Below are 13289 nucleotides of genomic sequence, written 5' to 3' on the forward strand. Positions count from 1 at the left end.
ATCGCTAAAGGTGATTTACTAAGGTTTGCGCTAGTCAATAGCAATAAAGGACGAACCAGACGTCTTAAACCAGACGCTAAGTAGATTGTGTTGGTCAGTATGGAACTGATCCGGCTGCGTCTGTGTTCTTTCACTTGAGAACTTCAGAACTTTCCACTCCCATCGACGCTTTTTTGGAATTGCGTTCTCGCGCTAATTTGCCCTGTTTTGTAAATCTAGCCCTTAGTTTCTAACAAGCACAGCTTTTAATTACATTGACAATATTAAATTCACAATATTAAAACCGCTACCTTGATTTGACTGGAATATTATCTCACAGACTCTCAAAATGTAATACTCAGAAAATCCTAGATACTCTGAAGTAGGATCATTGCTGTTATGCAATAGCTTTTGGACTCTTATAATGAAGATAATTCTTGTGCAATACTTTGAAGAATTACTTTAAATGGACACACTTTCAAAAATGTACCGTGGTTAAGCTCAGACAACTTAAACTGATTAAGCATATGGATTTTTTAAAACAATGGCAAAAAAATAAAAACGATTCTTAACAGGATGGAAATAAAGCGCTAGCAAGTTTTCCATTGCTCAGTTCTTTAAATTAGGGTGTCAACTTGAAATTGAACTGAATTCTTTTCAAATGTTGCTATCCAATTTCCGGAATTTTATGTAAAAGGATACGATTTAATATATCAATTTATTTGTACAGATTTTTGTGCAGTTGCTTTCCCACAGGAAATAATGTCATCTTCTGGACAATTACGTCATTAAACACAAACTTATTACGGATGGACAGATGGGCATGATGCAAATGTACTGGACATTTCTGAGCCAAGAAGACAAGCCAATAAGTTTATTATGAATTAATCTTTTATTAAATGGCTATAAAAGCTACATTAAAATCTGGACATCACACATTTATTGATGAAATAGTCCAGAAAAAAAAACAGGGTAGTGAGAATGCTAAATTCATACATTAACATTCACTGATCTTTTCGTAGTGCACATTAGCAGCATCTTCAGAGAAGTTAAAGAAGGAGTCCGACCAGGCCTGATTTAATTGTCAAATGGCAGTGTTTCATTGAGCAGTTATGAAGTGAGCACACCTTGTTCCATATCGAGTCCCACGTGGTCTCAAATTAGCTGTGATTCTCGCACTTGACTGGCTGTCATTGGGCAGGTGATGAAGTTTCTCTCGTTCAGCGATGGACCCCGTGTAGATGCATTCCTTTGTTTACAAACACAAAGTAGTAGTTAGTCAAGGTGTGGGACAAAATGACTTTCAGAACAATAATAGCATGATCACAGTGTCTTCGTCCTTGCCCAGCTCATGGTTCACTAACGAATTTGAATCTGCAACCTGTTAGACTATAAAATAAGCAGAGGTGGGTAGAGTACCCAAAAACTATACTCAAGTAAAAGTACAAGTACTTATAGAAATATTTACTCAAAGTAAAAGTAATAATCTTAATAGTTACTTGAGTAAGAGTAAAAAAGTATCCAATGAAAAAACTACTCAAGTAGCGAGTAACTTACTTCGGATTATATATATATATATATATATATGAAGAAGACTTCAGATGCAAAAGCCTCTGAGTGCCATCTGAAACTTTCTTCTAAAACAAGCATTTTTATCAAGCTTGTATATTTAAGTACAGTAATTTCACTTTAATGACAATCAATAGGTACTTTTCATTGCCATTTAAGTGAAATAACTGAACATAAACGTACAAGCTTGATAAAAATGCTCTTTTAGAAGAAAATTTCAGATGGTACTTAGAGGCTTTTGCATCTGAAGTCGTCATATATATAAAATTATATTATTTAAATTTTTTATTTTTATTTAAATGACTATTATTTTCATAAGTAGACTGTCTGGCTCTCTTTGCAACAAAAAGCATTTTCTCCCATCTGTAGCCCGAAAAAGAAAATCATTGCCTGTCCTTTGGTTTGTATAATAGTAATATAACTTATACAACTACATTTGGATTATTAGACAATGTCGAAATAAAGTGAATCTGCAGAGTGTTGCATTCAAAGGCATGCAATTGACACAGAGAAGAAAGAGTTACTCTTCACATGTGCTCACGCTCATGACTGCTACTGAACATCTGAACACACACACACACAAAAAAAAAAAAAAAAAAAAAAAAAAAAAAAGTACATCGACGAATCTTCTTCTGTCGGTTCTCCAAAAATCAAATGTATATTTCTGCAAGCATGTTTAAACTGGTTAACGGTGTCTACGGCAGGCAATTAAAGGCATTCGTTTTCAAGCCGAGTTCGCACGCCACTGCGCAACAATACACACAAACTACCGCGGGATGGCGGGTGTTCATAAACTGTGGGCAATGGTAGCTTATTTAATGTATAAATTAATGTATATGTCCAAAAAACGGGTAATGTCATACTTTCTAGTAGTGCTATCATGGCGTAATAATCTGTTTGGTTGTAAAATGTATTACCTGAGTGAAATGAAATCGAATATATCGTCCTGTGGAATCATTCATTCACAGACAGCTTACGAAGATGTTCAACTAATAAAGATCTTCATCGCTGGCAAATATATGACGCATTTGCAGATTTGCTCTCACTTGACTGTACTGTAGGTCCACTGCCGCTTTATCTAACGCTCTTGATGTGCTTAAATCTTCCTGTTACGACTCCGAGTCCAGTGTGAATTGAAATCGCTTCAGACGATTCAGTGCGTGTAGGAACTGAACAGTTCATTCAAACTGATTCGCGAACCGATTTAGACAGATCTGCCCATAGATCTGCCAACTTGTTTGATGAAGTCTTTGAACAGAATCGACTCAAAAGAGTGATTCATTTGTGAATTGAGCATCGCTCAAGCCCAGAAAAAAGATACATCGCACTTACGCATTTAACAACACATATTGCATTAAAATAAAGTAACGAGAGGAACGTCGCCCAACGTAACGAAGTAAAAGTACCGTTTTTTTATTAGAAATGTACTCGAGTAAAAGTAATAAGTACCCACATTCAAATCTACTCTTAAAAGTACAATTTTTACAAAAAACTACTCAAGTAAATGTAACGAAGTAAATGTACTTCGTTACTACCCACCTCTGAAAATAAGGTTTAAAAAATTGCATGCCTCAATAAATTGCATAACTAAAATTAGATCCAGTATAGATTTAAAACTATTAGGGAAATGAAGCACATCTCATGTGTGTGTTACTAAAAAAAAACAGCCCGTTGTAACAACTGTTCTTATAGGCCCTGCAGCTTGTGCTCTAGTCTAGAAAACTGAGTGCTAAAAGCACGAGCTGTTCTCAGCTAAAGCCACCTCAGGCAACAAGAGCACTCCCGTCCTTTATTGTCTCGCTCTAGTCTCTCAGGAGTGCTCAAAATATCACTTTGCCCTGCTGTGCCGTTCACTGAAATCAATCAATCAGAAATGTAAAAAAAAATGTATATATATATACATATATATATATATATATATATATATATATATATATATATATATATATATATATAGAGAGAGAGAGAGAGAGAGAGAGAGAGAGAGAGAGAGAGAGAGAGAGAGAGAGAGAGAGAGAGAGAGAGAGAGAGAGAGAGAGAGAGAGAGAGAGAGAGAGAGAGAGAGAGAGAGAGAGAGAGATTTTCAGAAAATCTGGTAATGAGCAGAAACCGTATTTACTTTTTTACAAATATAAACCGATTGCACAAAATGAACTTAAGTTTCGATGTTCAAGAATTGGTTTCCTGTGGCTCAAACAATACAGCATTGACGTTTGCAACACCAAGGTCATGGGTTCGTTTCCCAGGGAAAGCAAGAACTGATAGGAATGTAAAATGTGTACCTTGAAATGCAATGTAAGTCGTTTTGGATAAAAGCGTCAGCCAAATGCATAAATGTAAAATGTAAATGTAAGAATTATGTTGCATTAGCTGATTTGAATCAACTAACCAGAAAATGCACTAAAAATCCAATTTGTGGCTCTAACCGATGCATTTAAAAATGTTTCTGTGGCAAAGATAACAAGCTCCTCTTCTTTTCATAAGAACTCCTTGCTTTAAAAGTGTTTTCCATCCGAAGAGAATCACACATTCACCAGCTGGAGCTATGAATGGGCCGATCTGTTTCCACATCCCTATGTCCACAAAACACAAGCCCAGTGGTGGTTAAACGGTGTGCTAAGCATGCTTTCAGATTAAAAATGCTTTATCCCAATATGTCTCTTTCAAGCTCTCCAGTCTATCATACGCACCAGTTGCTGATGGGAGTATGGAGTATGTGTGTCCGTATGGACCAGCTGCTTTCCACTGCACACTCACTGGGGTCCGCCACAATTGTGTTTAAGAAGATTATTCTGAAGAGTTTAGCCATGCTGGATTTAGCGTTTGTCGGTTCTGTGAGGTGCAGAAGGCCCAGCGAGAGCCACTGAGACAGAGCAGCCTGGAGGACAATGGAGGTGTAGAATGGGCAGAAATACTGATCTCACAGAGTCTTGATGGATTGAAATGCGATCCGACGGACGTTAATTCACATATTCAAACTTGACACAACAGATTTTAACATCAATGACACCAAACGCCATTGGTTCTTGTGTGTAAGATTGAATATATGAAATAATATTCCGCTATTCTACAACTTAAAAAAGAATTCAAATGTAGTGCACGGGTTGTATTAATAACTTTTACGGTGCTTTTTTGTCCGTTATGATCACTGCATGGAAAACCTGCAGTGAAAAATTTCTCCTTTTGTGTTACATGGAAAAAAAGACAGTCATCTGGGTTTGGGATGACCTATATGGGCACAAAACTCTCTATGTACTAGACAGCTGCTGTTGCTTAAAGGATGTGAGGAAAAAATGGAAAGGCTAGTAAAGACCCAATTTAAGCACCTTTGCAGATGATGCGTTTACCGAATATCTATAATTCCTTGGTTCATTAAAGAACCTTGCTGGCCTCTTGACCTGGACAGCATAACACTGCCCAAGTGTGACTTGGACATGAACATATGTGAACGGATTGGAATGAAGTGACAAAGCCCTGAAGGTGTAAATGTTATTTGTGTCATTTAAATATGGGGAAAAAAACATTTTTAGTGTTGAAATATGAAATATGAACTGAAATATTTAAAAGTCGGAAAACATGACTTTATAATTATGATTTTGTATGTATGTATATATATATATATATATATATATATATATATATATATATAAATAAATAAAAGTATGCAAAGAAAGTTTTCACTAATGGCCTCAGACTTTTGTACCCTATAGATGTATTTGTGATGGCACTGATTATCAATATTCATGCTTAAATTATACTTGGGCAACTAAACCTCATTTAGTATTCATGTGGTCACAATAGGAGTGAGCTTGAATAGTGGTTTTGGTGGACCTTGTACTGTACATTTGAGAAGCCATTAACTACCTTTGACAAAGCCAGCAACTGCACCTAGGGTCAGTTAAAGATATGCAAACATATTCAAACATAACGGCACTAAATAATTACACAAAGTATACATGAACTAAACTGGAATGAAAACATTAAATACTCTTAAAAGGGTTTAAACTGCATATATATATATATATATATATATATATATATATATATATATATATATATATATATATATATATATATATATATATATATATATATATATATTTCTTGAAAGAAACTTGAAGTGGCATCTTAATAAAGTAATAAAGGTCAGCACATTGATTGTGTGCAGGCCAAAAGGCAGGCGTGCGTGTGTGTGTGTGTGTGTGTGTGTGAGACGAAGAAAGATCCAGACCATTCCTCTCGGTTGGGAAATATTTGCATAGTTAAAGAGTGTGAAATAGTCAGAGTCCAAACACCCGCACTCCTCATTTAGTTCAAATATCCAACCTATACATTTCCATCAATACAGATATTAAATTTGCATAACCAACATTTTATATTTTTATGTATGTTTGAATTGCAAAATCTAGTAACCCTAATCTCCCTTCTAATATAGAATAATTTGGCTAAAATCTAAGGAAGAATGGCACGCTCAGTGAATTAGGAGAAACTTCAGTTATAAATATATTGGATTTTATTAAAATCCTAAAAGTAAAACATTTTCAATTTAGATTCATAAAAACTATAACTCAATATACTGTACTTGTGCGTGAAAATTTAAAAGCATATAATATAATATAGCATATTAATCAGATGAATCACATATAATATAGCATATTAAAAGCTATTAACTGTGCAATAATTATGTTTACTACAGTACTGAGTTGTTATCTTAGCAACATGCTAATGTAAAACTCTATTGGAATAAAATAGTCAAGTCGACTGTGCATTTCTAATCAGTCGTGAAGTTGCTACTAGGCTTTGGAAGAGAGCTAAACTATCACTCACCTGTCTAAATTATATCTAAAACAACCGAGTAACCATGCACTTTAAAAACTTCGCACGGACTCGGGTTTCGAAACAAGATGGAAAGAAATTCCCTAATGACCCGCTCTGGGGAAGACACAGACTTCTAAACAGCAGGGTGATGCTGGGAAATCAGGAGCTAACCTATGAATAAGTAAACGCCACTCCGGCTCTGTGTTGTTAATCATGGGAGTTCATACGACACGCACTTTCCTTGGGATTTGATCCTACCACATCGTGCCTCAGTGTTGTTTATGCAACACCTATAGCAGAGCCACCAACACGGTCACTTGAATCTCTATGTGATCAGATAATATCAGCAGTTCCCTGATCAACTTTCCTACTTGCGTTCACGGTTGTTACGCAACTCTTGCACCTGAGCGAACGACAAAAGCTATCGCACCCCTATCCAACAGCCCGGCACGAACCTACACGCATAGACAAATGTGTGCTGTATTTCAACCCATGTATCCCATCACTACATTGTCAGAGTTGCCAGATATGCTGTAATCTTTCCCCCTGGGAGCCTGTAGAAACCAGACACAGAAAAGGAAGATCAAACACTGGGCATGGGATCACATGTCTACGCTGTTCGTTCGGAGCGTGACGCACACATGGCATACAGGGACAGAGGATTTTCCCATACCCTCCCTCACTCTGGCTCTTTTCAGAGGTGGGACGTCTGGTAATCACAAGATTAAGAAAAGAACCACACCACAGATGCAGTCAGGTTTGAGAAGAAAGCCAACTGTGGTTGGGAAAAAAACGCAAAAAACAAACAAAAAAACAATCGTTCCACTAGAAGCAATGCTAACTTCAAAGAAGGAAAAAAGTAGACGTTATCCTCTGATACACTACTTGTATAAGAATCAAATTCAAAATGCGTATATAAATTATATATATTTTTTAAAACTCACTGAGCTACAAAAATAATGTCCATTGCAAAGCTTCCAGAGCTGTGTGGAACAGTTTACCAATGGAAAGAATACTACAATTTAAATGAACTTAAATTGCTCCAAAAATGAACTAAATAAACATTTAAGTATTTGAAATTACTTATAAATTACATTTGCATTTAAACACATTTTTAAGATAATAAATGATAAAATGTTTAAAAGAAAACAAAAAAAGCTAAACTAAAAAAGCAGAATAAAGCAAAAACCAAAGTAAAAGATAAAAAGTTTAAAAAGGAATGCACAAAAAACTAAGAAGAAACGAGAAGATTAACAAAACAAATCGTATGCGGTTATTGGACACCTCCGAAGCCAAAAGGAAAGCTTCAGACTAAATTTACTTTCAGAAAATAGTTTCATTGTGTTTCCTTTTTATGTGCCACAGGGACATTTTTTATAAAACCAGAAGAAAACCGAGTCAGTTAGCCTGCATAAAGGTTTCTCTTCACATACTTCTAACCATGAATGTGAAAAAAGAAAAATGTAGTCAGAACACTTTTATGCTTCGGAGTAGTAATTAAGATGTTCCTGGCAAGGATCCAGGAACCTCATTTTGCACCCCTGTATTAACTGCATTATTGGTTCACGGGAGGATTAAAATTCTCAGGAGGTGATGCTGAAACTAAAGGAACAACATGTTTGTTGAACACTCACGCACAGACACAAAGTCGATGTGAAACGGAAGTTGTGATAGTCTTTTCTTCCCTATTGTGAAAAACAAAAATGAAACAGCATCTCAAACTAGAAAAAAAAAACGTACGGAGGGACTTGATTGTCCACTGCGAATTGATTGGATGGTTGTGCTTTGCTATTGCGGTGATCTCATGTGAGTGACAGGTTGCCTCGCCCTCACGCCAGTAAAGATTACGAAGTCACATAAATAATTTACCCCATATCTTTTTTTTTAAATGCATAATAAATACTGCAATATCCCTTAAAAAAAGAACTGTCAATTTTGATTTCATGGTGACTTTAAGAAAACATTTGCAACAACTTTCAAGTCCAATTCAAGGAAAGTTTCATGGTCAAAGTGCTACAAGGGACAGTGCAAAGGCACCAGGAAGGAGGATGTTAAAAGTTAAAAGGCCAGATGCTTGTTTTCATAGCTGGTGTGACTCCTCTGCTCCTGTGTCAGAAGAGGGCAGGTGGAAATGGCAGGACATTGGCCTCTGGGGGCCTGAGGGTTTAAATACAGCCTGCTGACATAACTGACCGGAGATCCACGCTTCTGCTTCATTTTTCCACCACACCTACAGCTTTTCCGCCTGATCCCAGAGGGTAAAGATGCTGGATGTTAAAACGGTGACAGTCAGGGACCAAAAAGCATAAGCATAATAACAATTTATTTTTGTTTTCATAATCGCTCATATCTTTATCATTCACTTTTTTTCCCCAGGTCTGCTCAGCGTGAGCATGGATGAATTTCTCAAGGTGGGAATTCTGATAAATATAGTGATGCACCAATATTAAAATTCCGAAACAGATAACTTGTAATGTGACTTACTCGGCTGTAACGTAAAATGAATTATCAATAAGTGGTCGACATTAAAATGCGCACTATTCTGTCTAAATAAATTAAAAACAAAACACTACAACCATTTATTTTAAATGCTATTGTAAATGTGAATTTAGTAGGGATGACCGATATGAAATTTTTGGTCGATACCGATAACTGATAATTCGGCATTGACTTGATTTGAACTTCAACATTCTGGTTGCCATTGAACTCCATTGTTTAGAGAAAAAACCTGAAATGTTTTCCTCAAAAAACTTAATTTCTTTTCCACTGAAGAAAGAAAGACACACCTTGGATGGCATTGGGGTGAGTAAATTATCAGGAAATTTTCTTTTTTGAGGTGAACTGTTTTAATTGTATTTACCTTTTTTGAATTTTTTGGATTCCAATCATATTTCAAGCAATTCAAAACCATCATGGCGAACAATGCGCATTTGAAGTGTCTCAGCTAGGAAGGAAATAATCCATTATTTATGAGCTTTAATATATCCGCCAATTTTTTTTTATTGGGCCGATAACGATAACATTAAAAATGAACATATAACGGCCGATACCGATATGGTGGCGGATATATTGTGCATCCCTAGAATTAAGGCAACACAACATTATAATGCACAATATGAAAAACTAAATACTCATTTAGAGATTTGCTAAAGATTATACTTAACATTGTTATTAAATTATTAGTGTTTTTAAACATTAAGTGAGTGTTAGATGACAAATATCTTTTACTGGCTGATATATATAAATCAATAAATCAGAAAGTAAAAAAAAAAAAATCTAAATGTAATATCTAATAAGCCAATATGATATTGATTATTGACGATAAATATGATGCTTGAGTTTTTGACTTGTGTTTTGGCTTGTGAAATATACAGTATGTACAAGCCCTGATTTATTTCTAACAAAAACTCTGACTTCCTCACTGGGCTCAAACTAATCCACAGGTATGCCGCTGGAAAGAGGTGAAAAAAGTCCCTAAAACTCCCATTTACCTCGTTCAATTTTCACCTTTCATGGTTACCTGATCTTTTTATTTAAATCCTTCTCTATTGTAGAGAATCCTTACGGTCGCATTAATCACTTTCAATGTGAGGGATTTGGCCCAGATTAAAGCATCATTATAACTAACGTCTTCAAAAACCTGCCAAACCAAACCAACGTGGCCACCTGTCAGTTTAAGCCGATCTCAAAGGAGAGAGAATGTTAAAACACATTAATTATTGCCAAACAAATGTTTATGATAGAAGATCAAATGTCTTCACTGCGCCTACACAAAGCAAATACGTATTAATCTTCAATGCAAATGATTAAGTACCTGCTTTGGGTTTCTTGACAATCATCATTCTTGCTGTTCTCGGGCTGCTCAGATGTTTGAGCGGGTGTTTGTTGAGATCTAGAGCTGCGATTCTTCAACAGGAGGGAAGTTCCTCGCCCGGACTGACCTCGACTCCTTCTGCGAGCCACTTTACCCACGGGCCCCGACCTCACCCGCCGGACTGAAGAGTTGGAGCTGTGAAGAGTCAGAAATCAGTACTCGAAACTCACTCAGGGACATACAGTGACTGTATTTGGACAGACTTAAAATGTATTTATTTTATTGCATAAACCAAGTGGCATCTGCAAACAAACAACGAGACCATTTCCACTTCCTTTTACTTTTAAATGGATGATTTCACACCGAAGTAACAAGACACCGTACACACACTGATTTACACCTGCAGTCCTGAATGATACACTCTGTTTACTGTATTCACAAAAAACACACACACCCTCATATAATTACACTTACTGTATCACAAAATATAGCATAGCCACATTAGTTATCATCACTGCGTAACAGATGACTAGACAGTTCAACATGTATTAGTGTGGAAATTGCTATTGACTAAGAACTACATTCAATGAACATTACGGTTTAAATAAACCATATTTTTGCATATTTTGCATATTTTTTTATGCAAATAATCATTCCAATACACCATTAAAAACTAAACAACATAATTACATCAACTAAATGTATTTTCATGAATTATCTAGATTAATTAATACATATTTTTATTATGCATCTGCCAAAAAAAATAATAATTAGCATTTGTTTAATGCCTCCCTGTTTGCCTGTAAAGATTTTTTTTTTTTTTTATTGTTATTTAGGCTTTAAGCAAGAAAAAAAAAATTGGTAAAGACAAAAATAAATTTAATTGTAATTTTAAATAGCGTTTATTCATATTCATTATTTTTAATATTTCTATTAATCTTCAATTTATGTTATTTCTGTTTAGTAATTTTAGTGCTTCAACATATTTCAGTTAATTGTCAAGGCATTGACAAAATATTATATTATATTTTCACTGAAAACAAGTCTAAATACCTTATGCAATTAGCTTCTTAATTAAAGGTCTCTTGTTTTAGGATTAAAATGCTTTTTCGCAGCGCAGACCAACTAGCGTTTGCTACCTATATTATGCAAAATACTATGCCAGAGTATCCTGATCTTTTGTACAAAGCTGTGAGTTTTTCCAATATTATTTCTAATACCTTATTTATGCAAATCTGTATTTTCTGACTACCCTAAAACACCTTTAAATCACTGATTCCCTCCATGACTGGCCAATGAATATCTGTATTTCAACACAGCCTGCTCTCCAGGTATTCAAGCCTGTTTTTCTGGGATCAGGGTGAAGTGATGAAAACTTGAGCTGGGTGATTGGACACACACAGAGAAACAACCCCCTTATTTCCTCATCATGTCAAATTAGAAAATCCATGCGCTGACCCTCAGTGACCCCATTCTGTCTTAAGGATCATTCAACTGACACTAATGCAGGAGCTGATGGGAATGCCAGGTATATGTAGGCATGCTTATCCAACTTGTATCAGGAGAAAGGATATAGAAAAACAACTAGGGTGTAAAAATGTTGAAATTTACTGCATAATTCAATTGCACATTTTACAATTATTTCAAACATTGAGAAACGATGGGATATTACGTTGGATGCAGCCACCTAGAAATATGGATTAAACCATTTTAAATCGAAATACCTAAAAATCAACAAATTACAAAATGATGCCTACATCTAGGCATCTTAGCAATGTTCTCTATGAACACAAGCCTTCATAATAAAATGCAATGACGTGCAGTCGTGCACTTAAACTTGAATTTCCTGCAGAGAGAGATGATCAGATACACACATGCAAACAGGGGAGTTAGACACGTAAAACTATTTCAACTAGCCAGAAGCATTTTCCCATACGGTTAAAGCTCCAGAACCAGATTCATTCTTGCTCAGACAAAAGTACAAAGCCATAAATTATGTCACTCTGTGGTGACGAAAAAAAAAAAAAAAAAAAAACCCCAAGACCTGATTGGTGACATCCATCTATCTTTAACTACCTGAACTTTGTTTAAAAGGATAATTCACAGAAATATAAAAATTCTTTCATGATTTACTCATCATTTACTCCCTCATCTCGTTCCAAACCGGTATGACTTTATTTCTTCTGTGCGACAAAAAAGATATTTTGAAGAATGTGCTGGCTGTTTTTTTCCGTGCACTTACAATTAAAGTGTTAGTTCACCCAAAAATGAAAATTCTGTCATTAATTACTCACCCACATGTCGTTCCAAACCCGTAAGACCTTCGTTCATCTTTTCGGAACAGAAATAAAGATAGACTGCAACGTAATTGCCACTTCCAAGGCCCAGAAAGGTAGTAAACACATTGTTGAAATAGTCCATGTGACTACAGTGGTTCAACCTTAATTTTATGAAGCAACAAGAGTACTTTTTGTGCGAAAAACAAACAAACTTTCTTCTTCTGTGTCAATCTCTGACGCTGTTCAGAAAGCTCTTGATATCATCAAAAATATCTTCATTTGTGTTCCGAAGATGAAGGTCTTATGGGTTTGGAATGACATGAGGGTGAGTAATTAATGACAGCATTTTCATTTTGGGGAGAACTAACCCTTTAATAAGGACTGGAGCTTTCAAGCTTCAAAAATGATGCAAAATAAACATTAAATCATCATAAAAGTTGTTTATAAGAGTTGTGTGATTCGCTCGCAAACTGGACATCGCTAGTTCTGAGAAATATGCTATAAATTAAGATGAATTTCAGGATTTTTTATTTTCAATAATAAAATAATTATTAATAAGTAAATAAAAATAATAAGAATAAGTTTTAAACATTAATTTTTATTTTGTAATTAATACATTGGTAATGATTTCTTCATTTTATTTTCAAGAGGCATATAATTATTGTAATTCCACTGAATACTTTTTTTGGTGTTGCAAAGAAAGAAAAAAGTCATTTGGTCATTATTTACTCACACTCAAATTTTGGAACAATTACTTTGGAGTAAATAATGACAAACTTTTTATTTTTGGAAGTATCCTATTTATATTAGTGTATTACAGTTCTGAGGCA

General features: G+C 35.2%; 1 protein-coding gene across 1 annotated transcript in view; it reads right to left on the bottom strand.

The window, feature by feature from the left end:
• Nucleotides 1–849: 849 nt before the first annotated feature.
• LOC308684525 (USP6 N-terminal-like protein) overlaps nt 850–13289 on the bottom strand; it is a 39649-nt gene continuing 27209 nt past the window's right edge. Inside the window, exons 14-15 of the mRNA XM_081355778.1 lie at nt 10181–10375; nt 850–1228 (exon numbers count right to left, since the gene is read on the bottom strand). Of these exons, the coding sequence (XP_081211904.1) occupies nt 1135–1228; nt 10181–10375 (289 nt within the window). The 3' untranslated portion in view covers nt 850–1134. The remainder of the gene's footprint in view (nt 1229–10180; nt 10376–13289) is intronic.

Source organism: Scardinius erythrophthalmus (assembly GCF_964197995.2).
Source record: "Scardinius erythrophthalmus genome assembly, chromosome: 24".
NCBI classification, from domain to species: domain Eukaryota; kingdom Metazoa; phylum Chordata; class Actinopteri; order Cypriniformes; family Leuciscidae; genus Scardinius; species Scardinius erythrophthalmus.